Source organism: Pygocentrus nattereri, chromosome 19, assembly GCF_015220715.1.
Source record: "Pygocentrus nattereri isolate fPygNat1 chromosome 19, fPygNat1.pri, whole genome shotgun sequence".
Taxonomy (NCBI): Eukaryota; Metazoa; Chordata; class Actinopteri; order Characiformes; family Serrasalmidae; genus Pygocentrus; species Pygocentrus nattereri.
Genome location: NC_051229.1, coordinates 4,975,397 through 4,999,988, shown reverse-complemented (window position 1 = coordinate 4,999,988; position 24,592 = coordinate 4,975,397). Strand labels below are relative to the sequence as shown.

At 42.8% G+C, this 24,592-nt stretch overlaps 1 protein-coding gene across 3 annotated transcripts; it reads left to right on the top strand.

The window, feature by feature from the left end:
- The first annotated feature begins 751 nt into the window (after window positions 1-751).
- Window positions 752-24,114, top strand: mtf2 (metal response element binding transcription factor 2). Of its 3 annotated transcripts, XM_017712282.2 has the most exons (16): window positions 752-906; window positions 5,095-5,296; window positions 6,557-6,638; window positions 10,329-10,421; window positions 12,741-12,841; window positions 13,590-13,738; window positions 15,754-15,849; window positions 17,289-17,357; window positions 17,466-17,589; window positions 19,706-19,773; window positions 19,870-20,040; window positions 21,092-21,194; window positions 21,357-21,415; window positions 21,508-21,606; window positions 21,747-21,777; window positions 22,637-22,893. In XM_017712282.2, exons 1-16 carry the CDS (start codon window positions 902-904, stop codon window positions 22,745-22,747), a joined length of 1,563 nt encoding a protein of 520 aa, XP_017567771.1. In that variant the 5' UTR covers window positions 752-901; the 3' UTR covers window positions 22,748-22,893. The 3 variants fall into 3 exon arrangements, with proteins under 3 accessions (XP_017567771.1, XP_017567770.1, XP_017567772.1); XM_017712281.2 differs by lacking the exon at window positions 21,747-21,777 and having other exon boundaries at window positions 22,637-24,114; XM_017712283.2 differs by lacking the exons at window positions 752-906; window positions 5,095-5,296; window positions 21,747-21,777 and adding an exon at window positions 6,806-6,851 and having other exon boundaries at window positions 6,562-6,638; window positions 22,637-24,114.
- Window positions 24,115-24,592: the final 478 nt, after the last annotated feature.

The window sequence follows — 24,592 nt, the reverse complement described above, 5'->3', positions numbered from 1 at the left end:
TATAGAGAACCATTTTCATAAAGGTTCTATATACAGAACCATACACAAGACATTCTCTATCAATCTGAAGAACCTTTCCACAATGCAAAGAACCATTTAAGCACGCACATGCTTGTGAACAGAACCACTGGCTTTACTAAAGAACCACTGCAGAACCATCTGAGTGCAGGCCAAGCGTTAAAAGTCATTCTGAATCTTCATTTACGTTGCAAAATCACCCAAAACTGTAACGTCGTCCCAGCTACGAACACAATAATCGCTTTGTTGAGCCCTCGAACTACAAATCCCATGGCGCCGTGGTGTCGCCGCTGAGTGGAATGCGTGCTGGTGACGTTGACCGCGCAACGGAACTTGTAGTCCGTTATGGAAAAAACGCTCTTAAAAGCGGTATTTTGTCTTTTTTTGCTGTCAAGTAACACTTTGACACCCCTAAAGGATCAAATGTGACAGAATATGTGCTGGCGTGGACGTAGAGCCTGTAACATGCATCGCATTTAATTCACCGTTTATCTACGCTGTAAAAACATAAGGATGGGGACGCGGTCACGCTGATTTATGCCCGTAAAAGGGGACTCGCAATAAGTTTATTACTATTAATGCTTCTTTCTAAGAAAATTTTTAAAAATAAATAAATAAATAAAACACACCCCTTCGCGAATTCAAATTTTTGTGAGGGAAACCGATGGGCGGACTGAGCGCGTCCCATAATGCACTCGCAGCTCAGCGGGAACCCAAAATGGCGAGAGAGGAGGCGGCGGGGGGGAAGCACTCATTCGCTTTATGTTAAAAACATTAGATTTGAAGCTGAGAGCCGAGTTTAACAGCTCGCCACCGCCCGCTTTACGCTCTGCGTTGTATTGTTTTCTGTGTATGCAGCGGTTTAACCGTGGGAAGTGGCCGAATGAGGTAAGGCAGCTGATAATCAGCCTTTATACTGAACAATACCAACAACAATAACCTGCGAGCCGAAGCGGAGTCGGAGAAGAGCGGCCGAAAAGACAGAAAACGCCGAGAAATGTCGGCATAAAGCCCGTGTTTTCAGGATAGAGGCGTGTGGGTGCGTTTCCAGCCACTTCCTTCAGCATTAACGGTCAAATTTGCACGAAAATATTCACTTTGTTTCTGTGGCGACTCCCAGTTTCTCCCACTCCCCCTTCAGATATAAAGCGGTTAACTGTAAACACGTTCTTCTGGAAGAGGGTTCTTCAGTAAGGCCAGTGCTCCTGCTTAGAACCACGAGTTCTGCGTGCTTAAACGGTTCTTTGTGTGGTGAAATCGTTCCTCAGGCTGATTAAAGTCGCTCTCTTCACTATTAACAGTCAAATTTGCACGAAAATATTCCCCTTGTTTCTGTGGAGACTCCCAGTTTCTCCCCCTTCAGATATAAAGCGATTAACTGTGGTTAGGTTCTTCTGGAAGAGGGTTCTTCAAGGAGGCCAGTGCTTCTGCTTAGAACCACGAGTTCTACGTGGTGAAATCGTTCCTCAGGCTGATGGAGAACGCGTTGTATTTGGTTCTGTTTTGCACCAGAAAGGGTTCTTCTGTTGTTACGTGTGTGATGTGATATAACAGTAGAAGAATCCTTGGTGCTTTACAGAACCACACTCTTAAAAATGGTTCTTCAGGGGGTCCTATGAACACTCAGAGCCCTCTGCATGATTAAAGTCGCTCTCTTCGCTATTAACAGTCAAATATGCACGAGAATATTCACTTTATTTCTGTGGAGACTCCCAGGTTCTCCCACTCCCAGGTTCTCCCACTTCAGATATAAAGCGATTAACTGTGGTTACGTTCTTCTGGAAGAGGGTTCTTCAAGGGTTCCTAGATCCACGAGTTCTGTGTAGAACCTTTTGCATGCTGAAACGGTTCTGTGCATGGTGAAATCGTTCTTCAGATGGAGAATGTGTTGTATATGGTTCCGTGTTGCAGCAAAAAGGGTTCCACTATTGTTACATATGTGATGTCATAACAATAGAAGAATCCTTATTGGTGCTATACAGAACCACTCTCTTAAAAATGGTTCTTCAAGGGCTCTTTAGCAAAGAAAATGGTCCTATATAGAACCACGTACGCCCAAAGAGCCCTTTTGCCTGATTAAACGGTTCTTTGCATCATGAAAGGGTTCTTAAGAATGTGCTGGAGATGATTCTGTATAGAACCCTTTTCAAATGGGTTCTGTATAGAACCATCTACAGCATATTCATCGATCTAAACACTTTCATGATGCAAAGAACCTTTTAATCGTGCAAACGGTTCTTTGAGAACTCATGATTTCTAAAGGACCCTCGAAGAATTGTCTGCATTTTTAATGAAGGGTTTCCTTGTAGAACCATGTACGGTATGTTCTCTGTCAATCTGAAGAACCATTTAAACATGACATGGTTCTATAGAGAACTCGCGGTTTTAAATAGGGCCTTTGCTAAAGAACCGTTAAAGATGGTCATTCAGCTCAACTTTTCTTCGAGGTTGTTATTGTTTTATACTACTGGTTATTTTACTTTGTTTCAGCCAAAGTTGTTCAGACAAAAGGGGCTTTTATACATTTGGGAGTTATTAAATTGTGCATCTAATTTTTTTTATCATATTAAAAATTGTTTTTGAGTGACGTGGGTTAATGGGCGTGTAGTTGTAGATCAAGCCCAACCCTAACAAGACATTCAAATTCAGACGGACAGAAATCTACATCTGTTTTATCTACGTTGTTGATTTTTTTGGTATTATAGTGATCTATAATACTTGTATATTGCCTTGTAGGAAACTCTAGAACAGAGGTCACTAATAGGCGGACCGTGGTCCGAGTCCGGACCCAGATGCTGTCCTATGCGCACCTGGAACTGTAGCCGATGAACTATGGAGAATTACTTCATTTTGACGTGGTGGTTCTATTTTAATAAACCTATTATTTCTAGCCTTTACGGTAGCTGTAGTGGCCCGGGAGACTCACAGACCCAATCACATACGATGTAAATATGACGTTTAGTTACTCAGCCAATCAGATCTGTGCGTTACAGTGAGCGCTGAGACTTGAGTGAGTGGCACATGCAGAAGAGAAACAGCAGTCAGAGAAGAAAGTGAGCCAGATTCTCACATGTTGTGCTCTAAATAGAGAAAAATATTGTTGAAATATCACTGAACTGTGCTTTATTTGGTTTGATATTCAGTTGTTGACCACATAAGATGTTGATATTAAGATTACGTGACCCTCATTAGTCCCACAACTGGGAAATTCTCTGCATTTAACCCATCCGTGCAGTCAAAACAACACACAGACACTAGGGGGCAGTGAGCACACTTGCCCGGAGCGGTGGGCAGCCCTATCCGCAGCGCCCGGGGAGCAGTTGGGGGGGGGCTTTGCTCAAGGACGCCTCAGTTGTGTATTGTCAGGTCTGGGGATCGAACCGTCGCAGGGCCGGTTCCCTGACCTCCAGCCTCAGAACATTTAAAAATGTGATCATATTTACGTTTACAGCATTTGGCAGACCCCCAGTCTAGAACTTGTATTTAATGTAATTGAGAAATGTCTGCTTAAAGCTGGTTGTGACATTTGGCCAGTCATTGTTGTGAACTGTGAGTCTCTGTCCAATGTTTTTATGCTTGGTGTCTGTCCTAAAGGCAAGTTAAAGGTAATTACACCAGTTTTATTCAGCATTACTGCCTAATTCTGTCATGGAGCTGTAAAGTCATTGAGAACGGTGTGATGTGTATTGGTTCATTGTAGAGACTCTGATTTCTTTACAGTGGCGGTGATGGGAACCAGGGTTTGCGACGTCTATAACACAGACATTTTACTCACCTGTCGTCTTTTTTAAAGAGTGCGAAATCTGAAAACCTCCCTGCCTTTAATGGATTTTAATCGTGTATTTTAGACCAAAATCTCCCTTCACCACCACTGTGAACAGTTCAGATTCTCTAGAACAGAAAGTGTCACACCAAACGACTCTGAATTGCTTCGTTTACTTCTTAACGTTAAGCAGAAAATAAAAATATATAGTGGAATTTCACTTGAAGTTCCTAAAAATTGTGTACCGTTGTACAAAAACGTTCACACTCCTACCCTCATTGCCCAAATCCGATCTCTCTGACGCGATGGTTCACACTCGTTCACACATCCTACTCAGCAACGTCACGTGACTGAATCACTGCATCATCAGCACAAACTAACGAGCAGAACGAGCTTCGCTGAGAAGATCATTAACTCTGATCAGCTCTCAGCTTCGTTATTAGAGCCAGACGAAGGAGGAAAAGGTGGGACGAGCTGCTTTTCCACCGTTTACAGGCTTTGACGTCTGTTCTGCGCTGTCGCCGTGGTAACGCTGAATGATGGTGCAGCACAGTGGAAATAAAGCGGATGAATTCCGATCTGAGCCTCACATTAAGGTCACATGGCCACGAATCGGATACGTATCCGATCTAGAACCACATATGAAAGTGGCTCAGGTCGGATTTGAAAAGATCAGATTTGTGTTCACACGGCCCTGAAAACACCAGATCCGATTCACATCAGAGGGAAAAATCGGATACATGCCACTTCAACCTGGTAATGTGAACGTCGCCTCTGAAATGGGAATAGGAAGGCCTACTGGAAAGCTACCCTAATCCCACCTAACAATAAAAAAGCTAAATATGTTGTGGTTCTATATAGAACATATTTTAGAATTTTTTTAATATTTTTTTTTTTTTTTTTTACAAAATATAATGTAAAATTAATTTTAACTCTACACACATTTTGTTCATTTTTGTCTTTTTGGCCTTTGGCTCACCACAGGCATTAAGCTTTGACCTCCTCCCCCTGCCCCCCTCCTTTAAGAGTACTTAAATACATATTTTAATATTTACCTGTGTATATAATGTTCTGAATCAGTGAGCAAGGTTTGTAAACGGCTCTTTTTAACCATTGTCTTACTCCTTTTTACGCTGCGTGAAATCAGATGTCATGTTAGAATATAGATGTTTATTAATGTCTCATGCATATAATGAAAAGTTCTTTAGTACTCGTCACTCGGGTTGTTCAGGACAGTTGTTTTGGCAGAATAAGGGAAACAGTTATAACACCGTAGTTTATGCGTTCGCTGATGTGTAACTTTTTCATGACAGAGACTCAACGGTCGCAAACAGCCCGGGGTCCCATCAGAAGTCTCCTTCCCACCATAAAGACAAGTCTCCGGTGTCCCTGTCCAAACTCTCCCCCAAAGATGGGCAGAGTGACACGGCCAGACTCGCAAACAAGTTTGAGGAGGGGCAGGATGTTTTAGCTCGATGGTCAGATGGCCTGTTTTACCTGGGGACAATCGAGAAGGTGAGCTTACTACTTTTCTATCCTGTTCAAAATAAATAAGCTTACCTGAAACGCTAAATTGAATAAATTACATATTAATTTGCATATGACGTCGCTGCCTCAACAAAACCTTGTCTCTCCAAAACGATAACTTTTCTGGAGAAGGAAAAATCCTGCTTTACTTTCAATGCAAGTCAATGGAACCAGAATTTTTACGAAGTCATTTTGGGCCGTTTCTTTTGGTCGATTCATAATGAAATTTATACGCAATGTAAAAGACAGCAGGCGTTTTCAAATTGTCAAAAACTGAAAAACGACAAGAAATGAAGATGCAAAGTTTTGGTTATGACGGAGATATATATGTTAACGAGCTGTGGGTCAGATTTCTAGACCCAGACCAAGCCTAATCCTAGGGTGCTTCCACCCCTGCCTTGTTTGGTTCAGGCATTTGGACTTCTGGTGTGGACCAAATCAGCAGGTGTGAAAGGTGTTTGGGACCATGGTCCAGACCTAAGGACCAAAATTTGGCTGCCCTTTAAACAGCAGAAGAAGGAAAAGACGAAATATTTAATTGTAATTTGATCCACCGAAAAACTTTTTCAAAAATGCATAAAAATGTATACCTTATTTTTTGAGAGGACGAGAGAGAGAGACGATTTTTTCCCCTCTCCATTCAACTGGAAAAGGCTGCTCGCCAAATTGACACGGTGTCGATGTCAGATGCTCCTCTGTAAGCCCGTCACGGTTAAGTACGAGGAGACGCAGCTGACGTAAACGACGGCGAAACTGCAAAGCGAAACCAAAACTAGCCGGATCAAATGTATACAATGCAATAAAACCTGAACTTGGTTCAGCCTTCCAGCTGTAAAATCTCTATTGGACTAAAAAAGATTTCAAATAAAAATGTCCAGGGAGCCAGACCTGTGTGTAAATGTGTACTGTATATACAGTTGCAGGCAACAGTTTGGACACCCCTGGTCAACATATTGGGGGAAAGGGGTACCAAATATGTTCCATAACTTTTGCACAGAATGCGTTTAATGTTGTATTTTTTCAGTGTGTCAGTAAGTCAGTAAGCAGTAATTGTGTATTGAATCGTGCAGAAGTGAGTTCTCTGTGTTTGACTTATTTTCACTTACAAAACCAACAAAAAGTGTATGTCATTGGACCGGGCGCACAAACGTCTGCGTACAGCTTCAGATATAACGAGCATTTTTGTATGTGCTTTCAACTGTGAGATCAGTCGGTATGATTGTTTTTATTTTCTCTTCCTCCACACAGATAAACAAACAAAAGCATAACTGTTTAGTGGTTTTTGAAGATCAGTCCAAATCGTGGGTTCTTTGGAAGGACATTCAGACAGGCAAGTGCTCTTCACTGCGTTCTACTAGTAACTGACAACAACTTCGCTGTGACAGGAATGCCGTAGTGCCTAATATGAAGGGCCACCTGATTTTGTCACGTACTGTGTTTCCAAGTCGAATTGTTTTAATTCATGTGGAGTTTTTCACTTGTCAATTTTCCTTGTAGAAGCCTGAAGAAGTGAAGAAAATGCAGCTGCCTACGTTTACTGATGGTATTGTAACACTCTAGTAGGCCATGTATGAACTGACATGCACTGATGTAGAGATTCCAAATATTTGACTCAATTTAGGCACGTTGGGCTGCACAATATGGGCATAAAATTAGTATTTATTTATTTATTTTGCAGTTCCATCACTTTAGTTTTAACACAAATCTTTTTAAATCTATGGTATGTGTGTGTGTATGTGTATGTATGTATGTATGTATGTGTGTGTATATGTGTGTATATATATATATATATATATATATATATATATATATATATATATATATATATATATATACGCACGCACACATGAGATTGTGATCATCACAGCCCCCAGTGATGTTATTGGTGATAACTCACTCCAAGTGTCTCTACTGCTTTAATACAACAGTTAAATACAGTAAGAAATTAATAAACTGGCCGTTCAGTTCCTTCCTCCAAATTATTATAGCTCCTTAACGAGCAGCTTGTTGCTACGTCAGAGTAACAAGCTCCGCCCACTCGCTGCACAGTCTGCTGTAAGCCTCGTCTTCTGAAGTACTGAGCCATAAAACTGACCCAATATCAGGTTCAGCTCAGTTTGGTCAGTTTCTCCAGATCAGTATTAATGTTGTTTTGTTCCAGCCGGTCTGTAAAGCTTAGTCGCCTGTTTAGTTTGGCGAATGGTGTTGGGTTCATTTCTGGCTGATTCCAGGTTGTTCAGCTGTTCTTCTGTCACAGCTGCCGACTGAAAAGCTGCTCAGTGGTGACGACAGTTTGGGAATTTAGTGTCGTCTCGTCTTCAGAGTCGGACCAAATCAGCTGTCGGTCAGATGTGATCTTAACAGCGTCCGTTTTCTGTTTGTGGCAAAGTAAGAAGTGAAAACGTTCAAACGCTCAGTGGCGTGATAGTGTTTGTGAGAATAACTCCTAGATATTCCTAGATATTCCACGATCAACAGTGAGTGGTGTTTTTGAAAAGTGGAAGTGTTTAGGAGCCACAGCAACTCTGCCACGTGTCGGACCATTTAAAGTTACAGAGCGGGTCACAGAGTGCTGAGGAGCGTAGTTTATACAAGTCACCAGCGCTCTGCTGATCAATAAGTGCATTCAGACCTCCTCTGCCATCAACCTAGCACAAAAACTTCCCCGGGAGCTTCATGGCCTGGGTTTCCATTGTCGAATGCCAAGCGTCGGATGAAGTGGTGTAAAGCGGTGCCACTGGACTCTGAAGCAGTGGAAATGTATTCTGTGGAGTGACGCATCGCGCTTCGCTATCTGTCAGTCTGATGGACGAGTCTGGGTTTGGCAAATACCAGGGGAATGCCACCTGCCTGACTGCATTGTGCCAACTGTAAAGTTTGGTGGAGGAGGGATAATGATATAGGGTTGTGTTTCTGACCCTTAGTTCCAGTGAAGGGAAGTCCTAATGCTCCAGCACCAAGACATTTTGGACAATTGTCTGCTTCCAACTTTGTGGGTTTGGAAAAGTTTGGAAAAGAACCTTTTCTGGTCCAGCATGACTGAGCCCCAGTGCACAGAGCAAGGTCCATGAAGGCATGACCGAGTGAGTTAGGTTAGTTCCAGCCTGTATCCTGTAAGCTGCCCCGCCCTTACTTAACTCTGATACACCTAATCCAGCCAATCAGGGGCTTGGATAGAGGCTGATTAGCTGAAGCAGATGTGGCAAATTGGGGTTGGAACTAGGCTCGTCAGGATCAGTGTTGGAAACCACTGTTTTAAACTACGTTATAGGCTAAAAGTTAAGGGTACAGTAGAATTTGGCTGAGCATGTGTGTGGTTTGTAATTGGCAGGTGCTGGGAGGCATTGGTTGGGCTTCTAAGGCTATATTCCCGGCGTTCCAATTATTTGGTTTTGGCATTGTGTTTGAGATCATTTGATCTGTCATCGCAGCTCTTAATGATTTATTACAGAAACTCATGTTGCAATACCAACATAGCAATAAAAATACAATTTTTCGTGCAGCCCTATGAAGAGTTTTTACATCCTAAACACTCCACTTTGCAGAAGTGTGTGGGTTGACTGGTGCACTGGGATTAGTGTTATTGGGTCAATCACAGCAAACAGGACTTAGCATGAGAATATTACAGGATTTCATGATATCAAAACCTCATAACACTAGTTCTTTGTTTATATTTTTACTCTAGTTAATGACCAGCTGTCAGTAACATTGTGTGAGCATTTCATAACCAATAGAAAATGACTTGGAAAATAACCTCAAGTTATTAGCATACATTAAAGGTAGAAGTTGTTTTCCTTTCTCATGCAGTGTAATGTTGGAGAAATGAGGTTTTGGTACAATAACGACTGTTTACCTGTAATTGTCTTGCACTTAATGGCTGTTATGACTGAAAATGGGATGAATTAATTGTTGTCTCTGACTTTTGCACTGCACTGTGTATTTGTGGAGCTGGAGGAACAGTAAGGCATCATAAATATACATATAAAATATATTAGTAGTAATGTAATTACACTCACTGGCCACTTTATTAGGTACCCCTTGCTAGTAAAAGGTTGGACCCCCTTTTGCCTTCAGAACTGCTTTAATTCTTCGTGCCACACTTTCAACAAGGTGATGGAAACGTTCCTCAGAGATTCTGGTTGGTTATTTGAGTTCCTGCTGCCTTTCTATCATCTGGAACCAGTCTGCCCATTCTCCTCTGACCTCTCACATCAACAAGGCATTTTCGTCCACACAACTGACCGCTCACTGGATGTTTCCTCTTTTTGGACCGTTCTCTGTAAACCCTAGAGATGGTTGTGTGTGAAAATCCCAGTAGATCAGCAGTTTCTGAAATACTCAGACCAGCCCGTCTGGCACCAACAACCACGCCACGTTCAAAGTCCCTTAAATCCCCTTTCTTCCCCGTTCTGATGCTCGGTCTGCACTTCAGCAAGTCATCTTGACCACCTCTACACGCCTAAATGCGTTGAGTTGCAGCCGTGTGATTGGCTGAGTAGGTATCTGTATTAACAAGCAACTGAACAGGTGTACCTAATAAAGTGGCTGGTGAGTGTACTATTTATGCTAGGAATGCTATTTGTTTGTCTAGTGTCATGAATCAGAGACACAAGATTTGCAGCTCATTTGAATCGTTGTGCTTTTAATACTTACTGGATGAAATGAAGTGCCAGAATAACTTAAGCCTCTTTTGATTGTTATTTATTGATTATTTTGGCAATAAAACAAGTTTGTGGTAAACAAATTACCACATTTTTTAGGTTTATTAGGAAAAGAAAACAAGGGAAAAGTGTGGGTGCGTATTGTATATTCATGTAGCACAAAGCATTCATTAATATTCCAGTTAGTGTTTTAATTTGGAGGAAGCTTTCAGACAAGTTTAAGATGCCTGGATGTTTCTTCTCATGAGTCTGTGGCGTCACCTCAGCTGGGGATTTTCTCTCACTCGTGACTTGTTGGGGGTCGAGTGCTGCGTTGGAACTGAACCAGGACAGTAATTTGTTGCTGCTCTGTGTTACAGGAGACAGTGGAGAGGAGATGCTTTGCACCATTTGTCAGAATGAAAGCTCAGAGCCGCCCAACGAAATGGTCATCTGCGACAAGTGTGGACAAGGTAGGTCGACTAGTGTTCCGTGTCGAGACTTTTAGGCCCAGTCCCGTTTCTTCTTTTCACCCCATACCTTGTTTTCAAGTGTCACCCCTAACCACTTGGAACGGAGTTACGAGGTGGTGGTTGGAATCTTCCCTACAAAATATGACCCTCAAATAAAAAGAGCAGCTACTAGCGCTGCTGAACCAGAACCGCTCGACTATTTAAGGTGGAACGGGAAAGTTAGCTAGCTAACTTGGTTATTGTCATTTTTTTTTAACAGAGAAAATTCTCCCATTTGTGGGTTTCTTTGGTCGCTTGTGCTTCATCTTACTGATTTTTCTCCCCCCCCTCCCCCTCATATCACTCCGTTTGTAGTGTCTCTGTAAAACCTTCTTTTGTAGCCCCAACACGTCGCCCTCCCACTCTGTCTCACCAAAAACGGTGCACCCCAACCCTAGACGTGAACGCGCAAAACAGAGGGCTGAGGACTCAGTGGTAGGGGCGTGGGGTGAAATGGGACGGGGCCTTAATGTCTTTATTGGTCAGCATCAGTTTTCTTCCTGAGAACTTGTACTTACACATGAAATTATGAATAAAATGTTTTGGACACTTCTGCAGTTCTTTTTTTTGCACCTATTTAAAGCCATTTGTGCCGGCAGTAAGTGTTTGTTTGCTCAGCATGGCGCGTATTGTTAGAAGTGATGCAAACACACAAACACTGAAAAAAGAATTTCTTATTTTGAAAAGTTTGTTTCCAGGATTCTCCTGGATGCCCACCGGATATTCCATCGATATGCTGCATTCCATCATCGGCTCACTTGATTTAATTAATGAAGTATTGTTTAAAATAGTAGTGTTACTTTTTTAATCCCACAGACGGGAAAATTCCACCTCCGCATTTAACCCATCTGTGAAGTGAAACACCACATACACACTAGTGAATACACACATTACTAGGGGGCAGTGAGCACACTTGCCCGGAGCGGTGGGCAGCCCTATCCACGATGCCCGGGGAGCAGTTGGGGGTTAGGTGTCTTGCTCAAGGACACCTCAGTTATGCACTGTCGGCTCTGGGGATCGAACCGGTGACCTTCCGGTTACAGAGCCAGTTCCAGAGTAAATGGTTGAAAGGATACGTTTACATGTTTAAAAGCACTACTTGTATTAATGTTATTTGTTGTCTTGTTTCTGAGTAAATAAACACCTAGTGGCCAAATAAAATGTAAGTGTAAACTGTGTTTAAGCACTGTTTATCGCTGCTGTCAGAAGAAAGCCTTGTATCTCCATTTTTTTGGCTTTTTTCAGGTTTTGAAGATGATTTTTTCATAACTAGAAGACGCCTGTTGCTCTTTTCATTGTGTACACGTTTCATGGTGAATGGCCCAAAATAAATGTCCCAAAATTGCATGAAGAAATGTCTGGTTCCTTTGACTTTAGTATGTTGGGGTTTTTTTCTACTTTCTTTTGTAAAGTTCATCCTTTTTTTCGATATGAGATTTTGTTCGACAGCAGCGATACATGAGAAATTAGGACGTGTTGTCGTTCTGTAGTTGGTCACGAAACGAATAAGGGGCTAAGCTGATGCTACAGCCGTCCGTGGCTGGGAATCCAAGAGAGCACAGTTGTTCTCGCTCTCTCTGGGTGGGTGGGATGGCTCCCCGTCACTCATAGTGATACTGGCCGGCTCGGACGTCTGTTAGCTGACAGAACAGAACTAGAGGTCCGAGCACGTTCGGCTGTCCTGAGATGCGGTGGCTCTTCTTAGGTCTCGGAGGAAGCCGTCCTCGCCCTTCGCTAGTCGTGTTGTGGGACTGTGAGTCCAAACTCGTCGATGCAGCTGGATTCATCTCATTTGGGGGGAAAAAACTCACTGGGTCACTGGTTTTACACCCATACTGACCAAAACGGAGACCTGCAGTTTGTAATTTTGGGCCTGACGCCAAGTACAGAATAATGCACAACCTCAGAGATCGGTTGTGTCTTGAGTGCACACACATCGGACGTGAAATACTAAACAGACCAAACAAGAACGTTACGAATCCGCAAGAGAAAATCATAGCATTGTAGGCAAAAGTTTGGGCGCCCTTGCTGTTTTGAAGTGACAATTTTAAGAGCTTTTTAAAGAAGTTTGTCATTTATTTGCCGTATTTTCCTAATGAACAATTTACTGTATGCGTTAACTTGGAAGTTGAGCGAAAGATGTAATTTGACTGGTGGTGTTTAAACCTTTGCATAAGAATAAGGGAAAAGTGAAATTGATAACACAACAGAATAAAATAGAAATGAGAAAATTAGAATATGGCTCCTCTTCTAATGCGTTTCTGTGGATTTATTTTGTAGGATACCATCAACTCTGCCACACCCCCATCATCGACTCCAGCGTCATCGCTTCTGATGATAAATGGCTCTGCAGACAGTGTGTTTTTGCCACAACAACGAAGGTTTGCAGGGATTAAATTCTCTTTAGTGTTTATGTTGTGTTTCCCTTTGGAAATGCACTGCCATTTAAAAGTTTAGAATCCCTTGCTATATTGACACTTTCATAATTTATCATTTACAATAATAACTTGTGTGGCACAGTGTCACAAATCGCCAAAATGTGTAGGTTTTATTTATTTATTTATTTATTTGTTAAATATTTCGAGAATCGCGTGATCAGTTGATTAAGTGAAGTGATTTAATAAACGAATTGTCTACTTTCATGTCAAGTTATCTGCTTTTGGATTTGATCTTCATCTTTAAAATGACATTTCTACTTCATTCTTGCTCTTCTACAGCTTCCTCAGTCATTTTATATTTTTCTGCATCTCTGTTTGTCATTCTGGACACATTTCTTCATTCACGTTAGTGTCATACTGATTGTCTAAACCCCTAAAGATGAGCAGGTGGAGCAAAAACACATGTTTATTTCTGGAGTAGTAACAGACCACTACACATTGTATAACAACACACATTGTGGTGTTCAGTGTATTACTGTCCTTATACTCTAATCAGGCATTTCATTTCATATCATGACCACCTTGTTTCTGCGCTCACTGTCCATCTTATCAGCTCCACTTACTGTATAGCTGCACTTTGTAGTTCTAGAGTTACAGACTGTAGTCCATCTGTTTGCTGTTGAAGTCTGAAGAGTTTTTGTTCAATTGACCTGTTTTTTCTTTCTCTGCTGGTTTTGTGTTCTGGTTTCAGAGGGGCGGTGCACGCAAGAAGGGGCCGAACGCTAAAGCCCTGCAGGAGATGAAGCAGTCTCTGCCGTACACCCTGGATGAGCTGGAGTGGGATCAGGGCCACAAAACCAACACCCAGCAGTGCTACTGCTACTGCGGAGGGCCTGGAGAGTGAGTGGACTATCCAGTCATCTATAAGGACTAGTCTTAACATTATGGCCACAGAGATCAGCTCTAACATGATGACGAGAGGGCGTTTGACAACACAAATTACCTAATAGATTACAAAATACCAAGTCATGGATATACTGTTGTCTCTGGTATTAGTATGTGCTGATGACATACAGCGGTGTATAGAAGTCCGGGATCAGCCTTTGTTCGTTTATTTACCAGCCAAAAACGTCCATTAAGTACAATTTATTCATTTTCGGGATGTTTCTGAGAAGATCAGATATAAAATGTATGCCTGTTGCGACCCTTTGTTCACACAGCAGGTAAAAGTGGCCCAAATCCAATCCTTTTCTTCGTGTGACACAGATGTGCGTCTGTGTGAACAGATAAACACACAATCTGATATTTTCAGTTCCGATTTGAGACGTTTTCTTATGTGGTGCTGAAATCCGATACGTATCCGATCTGCGGCAGCGCAGCTCAGTCTGACCATCCTGATCGGAATTCGTGCGGCTTTTACGTCAGTCCAACTCGACGTTCGCCAAAATGCACTGCTGAGACTCAAACATCTAGGCTGATGTTTCTGGACAAAGAATTGGAACACAGCCGGAAGAGAACGAGGCAGCAGCGTCACAGAACAGTTAAAGGACTGAAAGCAAAGTTTAGAGAAACCGAAGAGGTGACTGCGCCCTTTTTACAGCTCAACCACGTTCTGGGTGATGAGCCCAGCTGTCAGTCTGAACGAAGCATCATGATGGCTCCTGTGATGCTGGTGAAGATGAAGCTGAGCGACTGGCGTCCGTTGGCAGCCGTGATCGTTTACCTCTGGATGAGCCACGTGAAGCTCTGCTGTTTTACGCGTGCGGGTCGGTTTAGGAGCCGATCTGTTCAGACTGTTGTCAGACACCGATCATATTTAAAAGGTATTGAGAACAGCCAAACAAAACACTTTGGTGATTTGATGAGAATCAGATTTGGGCCACTTTTACCTGCTGTGTGAAAGAAGCCTAAGAAAAGGAAACAAAAAGTTCTCTCAGAGGACTGGCCGCTCCGGAGTCCAGACCTCAGCATCGTCTAATGTGTTTGAGGATAGTCGAATAGTGAGAAGCAGATCAGAGTCTCCTGAAAAGAATGGAGGCTGTCATAAAGATAGAGTGACACAATAAATACTGAGAATCTGATATTTAGTTGTTAAGGCTTCTGTTTAATTCTCTGTTAAATGTCTACTTCATGGCTGTTTTGATTGATAATTGCGGATAGATAGAAAGGAAGACAGAAAGGACTTTATTGATCCCGGAGTGAAATTGCAGTGTTTCAGTATCGAGACATATAATTACACACAAACTCACATAAACTATGCAGAAAAATACAATATAGAAATAAATCTAGACAGAAGTTAAAGTACAAGAGTAATAAAATAAAGTATAAGAGTATCTATTTAGATATTTACATGGCGTATGAGAGATTCGCTGTATTGAGACAGCAGGTACTGAGTGGCGAGAGGTCATCTAACAGCACAGATTACAGACATGACCAACTCTGAGGTGCATCAGTATTGTAGTGTAAAGTAAAGTGCACAGTGAATTAATGTGTAAAGTGTATTGATCAGAGAGGAGCTCCAGCGATGAGGTTCAGCACAGCTCAGACAGCAGGAGATCAGTACCGTCTCTGCAGTAAGGAGAATTGTTGTAGAGCCTTATAGCAGTAGGTAAAGATCTCACACAGCCCTCATCACCGTATCTTCAGAAGAAAAAAAACGTAGAATTAGACAAATCAGTGTTTTTAACAATTGGGTCTGAATTCATTTCATGGGTCCTGAAAAAATTCTGAATCATAAGAAAAACGTATCAGTCGCTTGATGTTGTTTTTTCCCTTTTAGGTTTATTACGCTTTTTTTCTAAATGGGACTTATTCACTACATGCTCATACAAAGCCTGGGCCAATGTGTTCTGAATAATAGCAGATGAGCATTTACTCAGATGAAATACATTTTAAGAGTGTTTTTTCCTTCACAGCTGGTATTTGAAGATGCTGCAGTGCAACAGGTGTAAGCAGTGGTTTCACGAGGCTTGCATCCAGTGCTTTGAAAGGCCTATGCTGAATGGAGACAGGTAAAGAGCAAAGCATTCACTTAACCCTCTATTGCACGATGTTGCCCCAGGGCAACAAACCCATTTTCCTCACTTTACAATAACGTTATACGTATTTAACGACAATGACAGGGTTAACAGTAAAGGGCAGAGTTTGTGTAGGTCAGTATAAAGCATGTACTTGGTCACTCATCTCTTAGTGGGCATTTTTAAACCTCTCTTTATACATTCAGGGTCATTTGGTATTTTTTTTATGAGAATTTGCAGAAGTACAGCAGTGCGTCCTGCTATGATGTTTGGTTTGGAGACTGTGGCTCTGTCTAAAAGACAGGAGGCTGAGCTGGAGGTGGCGGAGATGAAGATGCTGAGATTTTCGTTGGGAGTGACCAGGCTGGACAAGATTAGAAATGAGCAGATCAGAGGGACAGTGAAGGTGGAGCAGTTTGGAGATAAAGCCAGAGAGGCCAGGTTGAGATGGTTTGGACATGTGTTGAGGAGGAATAGTGGATATATTGGTCAAAGAATGTTGGAGATGGAGCTGCCGGGTAGAAGGAGAAGAGGTAGACCTCAGAGAAGGTTTATGGATGTAGTGAAGGTGGACATGGAGATGGTTGGTGTGAAAGTAGAGGAGGAAGTGGATAGGGCAAGATGGAGGCAGATGATCCGCTGTGGCGACCCCTAAAGGGAGCAGCCGAAAGAAGAAAGTAGCTGTTGTCTAGAAGCAATGTTGTGTGACAGTGGAATGGTCTCACCACTTCAGGGAACAGGGCTCTATATCATTTCTTCTCATTGTTGCACGATGCTACTTCAAAGCTACATACATCAAAAGGAACCCTGCACACATTATTATGATTATGATTATTATTATGATAGTGAATTGAGTATTTCTTTAAATGCTGTCCTAATGGGTGCAGTAGGAGGCTAATTGTGACCAGATGTATAATTGCTCAATTTAAAGAAATGGTCAAATTTATAGCCAAGACATGTTTAGAGTGCAAATTTTACTTTAGTTTACAAGTGGAGTGACAAGGCTAAGGTATCATCACTGTCCAAAGAAAACCATGTATCTCCATTTTTGTCTTTTTTTTTTTTTTTTTTTTTGTCCTTTTCAACAACATTTCAATAAACCAGCTGTTGTTTATGCTGTGTTGCATTTTCTTTATGAATGGGCCAATAGAAATGCTCCAAAATCACTTGGAATAAAATCATTGACTTACATATGAAAGGGAGTGTTTTTGCCTTCTCCTGTCAAGTTACGATTTTGGAGATACTTGTTTTTCATTGGACAGCAACAAAATTGTATATCGGCGTGTATCAAACACATTGACAAATGAATAATATTATGGCTCAAATTTGCATCATACTGACCAGACACTCATCTAGAACTGTAGTTGCAAATGATGGTGTGCATTCCTATTTTCCAACCTGATAGCATGCAAATTTGTGTTTATTTCCTATAGGTTCTATCTTTTTGTTTGTTCAGTTTGCAGTAGTGGACCAGAGTACCTCAAACGACTGCCTCTCAAATGGTGAGTTTCAGAAATATCTTCAGAACTGGGGCAGCAGAATTTAGAGTTCTGTCTTCAGTTTAAACCCTTTTCATAAACGCATGTTTGTGTTCTCCTCTGTCTCCACAGGGTAGATGTTGCACACCTGAGCCTCTACAATCTGAGTGTTATTCATAAAAAGAAATACTTTGATTCAGAACTGGAGCTCATATCTTATATCAACGAGAACTGGGATGGGCTACAGCTTGGAGAGGTAATTCTACTCAGTGTTTTGTTCCTGCGTTTAGACACATTGGCTGTGTTTACATGAAAAGATTTTTGCCAATCCGATTGAATACAGTCCGATTTGTAGATTAAGACTGAGGTGGTTATGTACTCCCTCTGCTCAACCATCTGATGGCAAATCTCAGTTTACGATCACGCTACAAGTAATCCGATCCATAATGACGCAAGTGTGTAGAGAACTGCTTAGTGCAGATGTTACCATGACAACGAGCATCTCGCATCAGAGAGATGAGCAGCAGTGAGCAGTGCTTGTGTTTTTAATTGCTTTAAAATGTCAGATTCAGGAAAACGTCCTTCACATGTCCTTATTAAAGAAGGCCGAGAGGAAGACGTCGTGCTGTGAGACACAAACTGGACGTCCGTCCCACCGCCGTCTTTTAAAGATCAGAGCTTAAACTTCGTCTCCTCTGCAGACCAGTTTATGTTGAACGGTAAACTTTGGCTAGGAAGCGACGCACATGCAGAACGGACTTGAACTTTCCGATAGGGAATGTAATCGGATTCGGGCGTTTACACGGATATTGTTCTTGCATTTAACGGATTATTTACAGGATTACCCACCTCGATCAGTTGGATAGGACCTGTTTTCCAAATGGCCTCAATCAGTCTAGACTATACTGATTGAGGTGTTTACATGGACACGTTCTGTTCGATTGGAGCTATTAGTCGTATTATTAACGGACTATTAGACTGCATGTAAAGGTGGCTTATGAGAGGCCAGTTTGTTTACTTATTTATTATTAGCCACACTCACTGCCCTTTTTATATCCAGAACACTTTTCATTTAGGTTCAGTTGCAGGTTTAAAAATACAGAATGTAACCCGTTTATTACTGCACAGTTCATCAGCACCTCAACCCCATTTGTTATTGGTCAGTTTCTGATCACAAGACCGCTGTTGTCCACATATTATTTATTTCAGATTTAAGAAATGAGGCTTGTAATGTGAACATAGCCTGCAAATCTTTCATCGTCCTCAAAATCATTGGATTCTTTCGCTCAAGGAAGGGATCCAAAACACAACCTACGCTTTAAAATGTTGCGTGCAGGTCGCTAAAACTTACGTAGTGTAGTTTTCATTTAGAAAAAAAACAAATGTTGGTCAGAATCACAGTAGGGTATTTCCCCCAGATCATTCAGCCCAAAGCAAATGTTACACTTTAGCTCCCCAAGATAAAGACCCAACCCCATTTCTTCTTTTTACCCCCTGTTTTTGAGTGTCACCCTAACCCCTTGGAACAGAGTTACGAAGGGTGGTGGTTGAGATCTTCCCTCTGAAATGAGGCCCTCAAATAAAAGAGCATCACTTCATTATCAGCTACCAGCGCCGCTCTGTAGGCGACCCTGCCCGTCTGCAGGGACAGCAGAGGAGGGGAAAGTTCAGCTCCTCACTGCTGGGCTTTAGTTACATTTAGGGATCAGACGCCTTCAAAGAGGGGGGCAGTTATTTATTACACACCCCCCCCCCCCCCCCCCAGTTCTTCAGTGATGTGAAGCTGAAGTCAGAAACTCACCAGGTTCTTGTTTGGATTTTCCTGTTCCACCTTAAATGGAGCAGCAGTTACATTCTAGAGCTTCAGGCATCAGAGCTGCTGGACTATTTAAGGTGGAATGGGAAATTTAGCTAGGTAGCTACTGAGACATTAGCATGCACTTAGCGATTTTTTTTTTTTTTGTTATGAAGAAAAGGACCAAAATACACTGAAACAACCATTTTTAACTGAGAAAATTCTCATGTTTGTGGGGTTTTTTGGTCTTGCCGTTTTTCCTACTCTTTTCCGTTTGGAGTGAGCCTCTGAAAAAAAAAACAGTTTGGAGGGTCATGTAGCCCCAACACTTCGCCCTCCCCCTCCGGCTCAACAAAGACTGATACACCCTACCTCTAGACGTGAACGCGCAAAACGGAGGGGTGAAATGGGATTGGGCCAACAGGTTTGGCCACCCTTGCCATAAACCTACAAAGTGCACCTGTATGGTAGGTGTGGTGTAAGTAAATACACTAAACTGGCAACTCTGTGTCCTCATGAGCTAAAATTCAACAGCATCTGTATCCCTTTGCCCTTTTTTCTTTCATTAAATCTACAGCTTGCGGACACCCCCAAATCAGAGCGATATGATAGAATCCTGGAAGCACTTAATAACAACCCTGCGATGTGAGTCTCCTCTTTTCCATCACAGCTTCTGGAATTTATAATGACTGTCAAAGAGCAAATAACCGTGTTTTTATTCCTCTCCTGTCTGGACCTCAGGTTCATTTCTGGGAAAGAGATAAAGAAGAAGAAGCACCTCTTTGGATTACGGATCCGCTTCCCTCCATCCCCCCACAGCTCAGAGACCCCCTCAGACAAGGAGCAAGAAACGGCCTCTCAGGAGATTAAGATCAAAGGCAGGAAGTCCAACAAGCCCTCACACTCGTCCAGGTGAGGGTCAGGATTCTTTCTCTCTGTCTCTCTTCACCTTTTGTCTCTTTTTCTCACTCTTCCTTTCACTCTTTTTCTTTCTTCTTCCTTTTCATGCCATAGTTCTGTAGTTTTTGGCAGTTGAGTTGAGACTTTATGAATCCCACAAACGGGGAAATTCCACCTCCGCATTCAACCCATCCGTGAAGTGAAACACCATAGACACACACACACACCCGGAGCGGTGGGCAGCCCTAACCACGGCGCCTGGGGAGTAATTGGGGGTTAGGTGTCTTGCTCAAGGACACCTCAGTCATGGACTGTCGGCACTGGGGATCAAACCAGCAACCTTCTGGTCACAGGGCCAGTTCCCTAACCTCCAGTCGACGACTGCCCCAAAGTTATTTTCCCTCATTCTCTTTTTTTCTTTCATGCTCAGTCTCCTTTACTCTTGAACCATCTCCTCTCTGGCTACAGACACTCAGTCGCATGAATTCCCATCTTTTACATCGGTCCAACTCGACATTCGTCGTTATTTTGTGCTTCTGAGACTCACAAACTTTTAGGCTGATGTTTCTGTGCCAAAAAATTAGGAGAGACTCGTCGCAGCCGCTCCGTGTTCGAACGAAGCGGCAAATTCGAACACATTCTGGCTGATGAGTCCAGCTGTCAACCACTGGAACCTTAGAATCACTCCTGTGATGCTGGTGAAGATGAAACTGAAGCTCTGGGAGCGACTGGCGGTCGCTGGTTGTCGTGGTTGTTTACCTCTGGATGAGCCACAAGAAGCATTGCTCTTTTGCACATGTGGGTCAGTTCAGGGGCTGATGTGTTCAGACTGATGGCGCATACAGATCACATTTAAAATATATTGAGAACAACCAAACCAAAAAAATCGGATTGGTGAGAAAATCGGAATTGGGCCAATTTTACCTGCTGTGTAAACAGCTTCTGCCTCTCTGCCTCTCTGCTTGCTCGCACTTTCTCTGTTCTTGACTATCTTTAGGAAATAGTTTTATTTAAAACTATATTACATCGTGACACTGAGGTATTGAAGCTCTTTTTTTTTCAGCACGGTCACCAATGGAGTCATGAAGAAAGGAAAGAGGAAACACAACTCGCACTCCTTGGAGACGCTGGCCAAACTAAGACGATCAGATGGACTTCTGGCTCAGGTGTGGCCGTAAGAGCTTGTAGCTGAGTGTGTTTTTGCTGGTGATACATATTCACCAGCCCACAAACCACAGTGCAAAATTAAGGAAAGAGGCTAAAAACATTTTGAGTGCTGAAATACTGAAATGACATTTCTTCTGTTCACCTTTTCCGCTGTATTGTAGAAAGATGTGAAGTTGCCCTCACTAGACAGCAACTCGCTGGATGTGATGACTGCTAAAAGGTAGGAGTTCTGTTTAAAGTCTTGGCGATGGTTGAAGAAAAGCAGTATTTAATTACACTGAAATGCCTTTTTTTCCTTTTTTAACTGTCCAGCATCAAAAGTGAAAAGTCTGTGCCGTCATCAAGTACCTCAGATGTCGAATCCGTTGGTGCCACCACTATGAGTGAAACTACCTCAACAAGCATATCCAGGTAGTATTCACCTTCTAAACGTTTGAAGGGTTATTCTAAGTATTTTGTTGGCTGAAAAAAAAATGGGCTGTTTTTTAATGAAGGCCCTTTTAATGTCCTTAAACTGGGGTTACACTACACGACCTTTACTCCGATTTTAGCCCAGATTCCCCCATGGACCCTACAGAGCAGGTACTATATGGGTGGTGGATCATTCTCAGCACGGCAGTAACACTCACGTGGTGGTGGTGTGTGTGTTGTGCTGGTCTGAGTGGATCAGACACAGCAGTGCTGCTGGAGTTTTTAAACGCTGTGTCCACTCACTGTCCACTCTATTAGACACTCCTACCTTGTCTGTCCACCTAGTAGATGTAAAGTCAGAGACGACAGCTCATCTGCTGCTGCACAGTTTGTGTTGGTCATCCTCTAGTCCTTCATCAGTGGTCACAGGACGCTGCCCACAGGACGCTGTTGGCTGGATATTTTTGGTTGGTGGACTGTTCTCAGTCCAGCAGTGACACTGAGGTGTTTAAAAGCTGTGTCTGATTCATTCAGACCACCACCACGTCAGTGTTACTGCAGTGCTGAGAATGATCCACCACCCAAATAGTACCTGCTCTGTGAAGGTCCATGGGGGTCCTGACCACTGAAGAACAGGGTAACAAAGTATGCAGAGAAGCAGATGGACTACAGTCTGTAATTCTACTACAAAGTGCAGCTATATAGTAAGTGGAGCTTATAAATTGGACAATAAGTGTAGAAACAAGTCATAATGTTACGCCTGATTGGTGTATAAACAGATTTTCTCTAGAGTTTGAAAAGGGTGACGGGTCAGAACACAATGGTTTGTAATAATAGTTTGCTGTATGTCCAAAAAGCACAGTATAGTTTGATTTCTGGTGTGTGTGTGTGTGTGTGTGTGTGTGTGTGTGTGTTTATGTCGAAGAACACTTGTTAAAAATGGTATTAAACGTGTGGTGACCAATGCTTTTAAGCCAGTATCCTTAAAAACGTTCACTCTCTCCTACAATTCTACTTTCCTCCAAACTAGCCTGAGCAGCCCCAGCCAGACTCACTCGGACCGCCTGTGGCCTGTCGCTCAGCCTCCAGTGAAGAGGCGTCGTGGCCGGCCTCGGAGAGCGCTTCAACCCCCAAACCCTGAAATCCCACCCCGCCCTGAGCCCCTCAGCCCCAGCGTCCCAGAGCCGGCCTTCTCACGGCTCCACCCCACAGACTTTCTGCAGAGCCTGGACCCCAATGCCCAGCTCAGCCACCTCAAGAGCTCCATCAGTAGCTACTTCGGGGCCGCCGGCCGCATGGCCTGTGGGGAAAAGTACCGGGTCCTGGCCCGTAGAGTGACCGAAGATGGTAAAGTGCAGTACCTGGTGGAGTGGGAGGGGGTCACTGCTTCATGAGTGCAGTCTCAGGTCCCAAATCAAGCCCACATACTTTGGACCAGCGCTAGTGCTGTCCACTTTGGTTCCAAAATTTCAGTATGCTACTAGTGCTGAGGTAAGAACAGTTTTGGTTGGTGGAATGTGTGTAAGTGGTCACTGGAGAGTGATTTTGATGGCTTCAGGACCACAGAAAAGTGGGGGAGAGAGAGAGGGATTGGACTGTAGAACATGCCTCTGTGCCATTACATAAGGACTGCCTTGTAGATTGTAGATGTCAATGGGGCTACACATCAGAAGTGGGGCTATATAGTAGGAGAGGCTGGAAACAGCTGGAAATTCTGGTTAACAGTTGACCTATCCATGCTCTGCCCACTGATCTAAAATTTTTGTTAGGTTGGACATGCTTTACGAGAATCCCATTACACCCAATGACAAAACTGTGCCGGTCTTTGTTTACAACCCAACCGAGCTTCGCTGTGCTGTGGTAGCTGTCAAAACCAGGCATGTTGGAAATGACAACCACGAATGAACCGCCACGCTAACGTTAACTCGATAAAAATCAGCTACGCCTGGGCTATCCTAACGTGACCTTTTTACATGATCTACATATAGTTATAGATGCTATCAGCCCCAACTGTAGGGCATAATGGTTCCTGCAGTCGTATTGTGCTGGTTACGGTTTCCTTTTTCCGTTTGACATGCTGCTGAATCAGGACCAGGGAACACCTGAGAAAAACTACGCAGGACAGCAGCTTGACCGTTTGGCCATTGGTTAGCTGGAGCTGAGATTTGAGGATATCTAATTGCGATCTTTGTCTATCCAATATTGTGATTGCACTTTAAATGCAATTCACATTATAAACCTTTTTTGATTTGTTTTCTTTTTCTTTTTTTCTTTTTTTACTGCTTTTTAAAGGTTTTACAACACAGATACAAAATAAAACATTTGAAGACAAAAGTGCTAAAGCAACAACTCCAAAATACGGCCTTATAATCATGAATCAATATGCAACTAAAATAACATGAAAGGAAAAATAAAGAAATAAATCAAAACATTAAATGCCAAACTAAACGGGCTGTAAGAAGCTTTACAGACCGGCTGGAACTAAACAACATTAATACTGATCTGGAGAAACTGACCAAACTGAGCTGAACCTGATATTGGGTCAGTTTTATGGCTCGGTCTGATTTGGTCCGACTCTGAAGATCAGACACGTCTGGCGAATGGTGTTGGGTTCATTTCTGGCTGATTCCAGGTTGTTCAGCTGTTCTTCTGTCACAGCTGCCGACTGAAAAGCTGCTCAGTGGTGACGACAGTTTGGGAATTTAGTGTCGTCTCGTCTTCAGAGTCGGACCAAATCGGCTGTCGGTCAAATGTGGTCTTAACAGCGTCTGTTTACTGTTTGTGGCAAAGTAAGAAGTGAAAACGTTCAGACGGCTCAAGCGTCTCCTACAGCTGCCAAAGTCGTTGCTTAGCAACGGCGTCCCAGTGGAGTGACGGCGTTTGTGAGTAAATGATGTTATGGTGAAATATCAGCACGGCTAGAACGCCTCTCAACCAACCAGCTTGCATGGCCGGAACTCATTGTTGTATAATATGAAGGAGCGCA

Excerpts from the sequence above, each read along its gene's own strand:
- mtf2 (XM_017712281.2), top strand. Across the intron at positions 13,739-15,753 it reads TACTGCGGAGGGCCTGGAGA|CTGGTATTTGAAGATGCTGC; the intron begins GTGAGTGGACTA and ends TTTCCTTCACAG. Across the intron at positions 17,358-17,465 it reads AAACGACTGCCTCTCAAATG|GGTAGATGTTGCACACCTGA; the intron begins GTGAGTTTCAGA and ends CTGTCTCCACAG.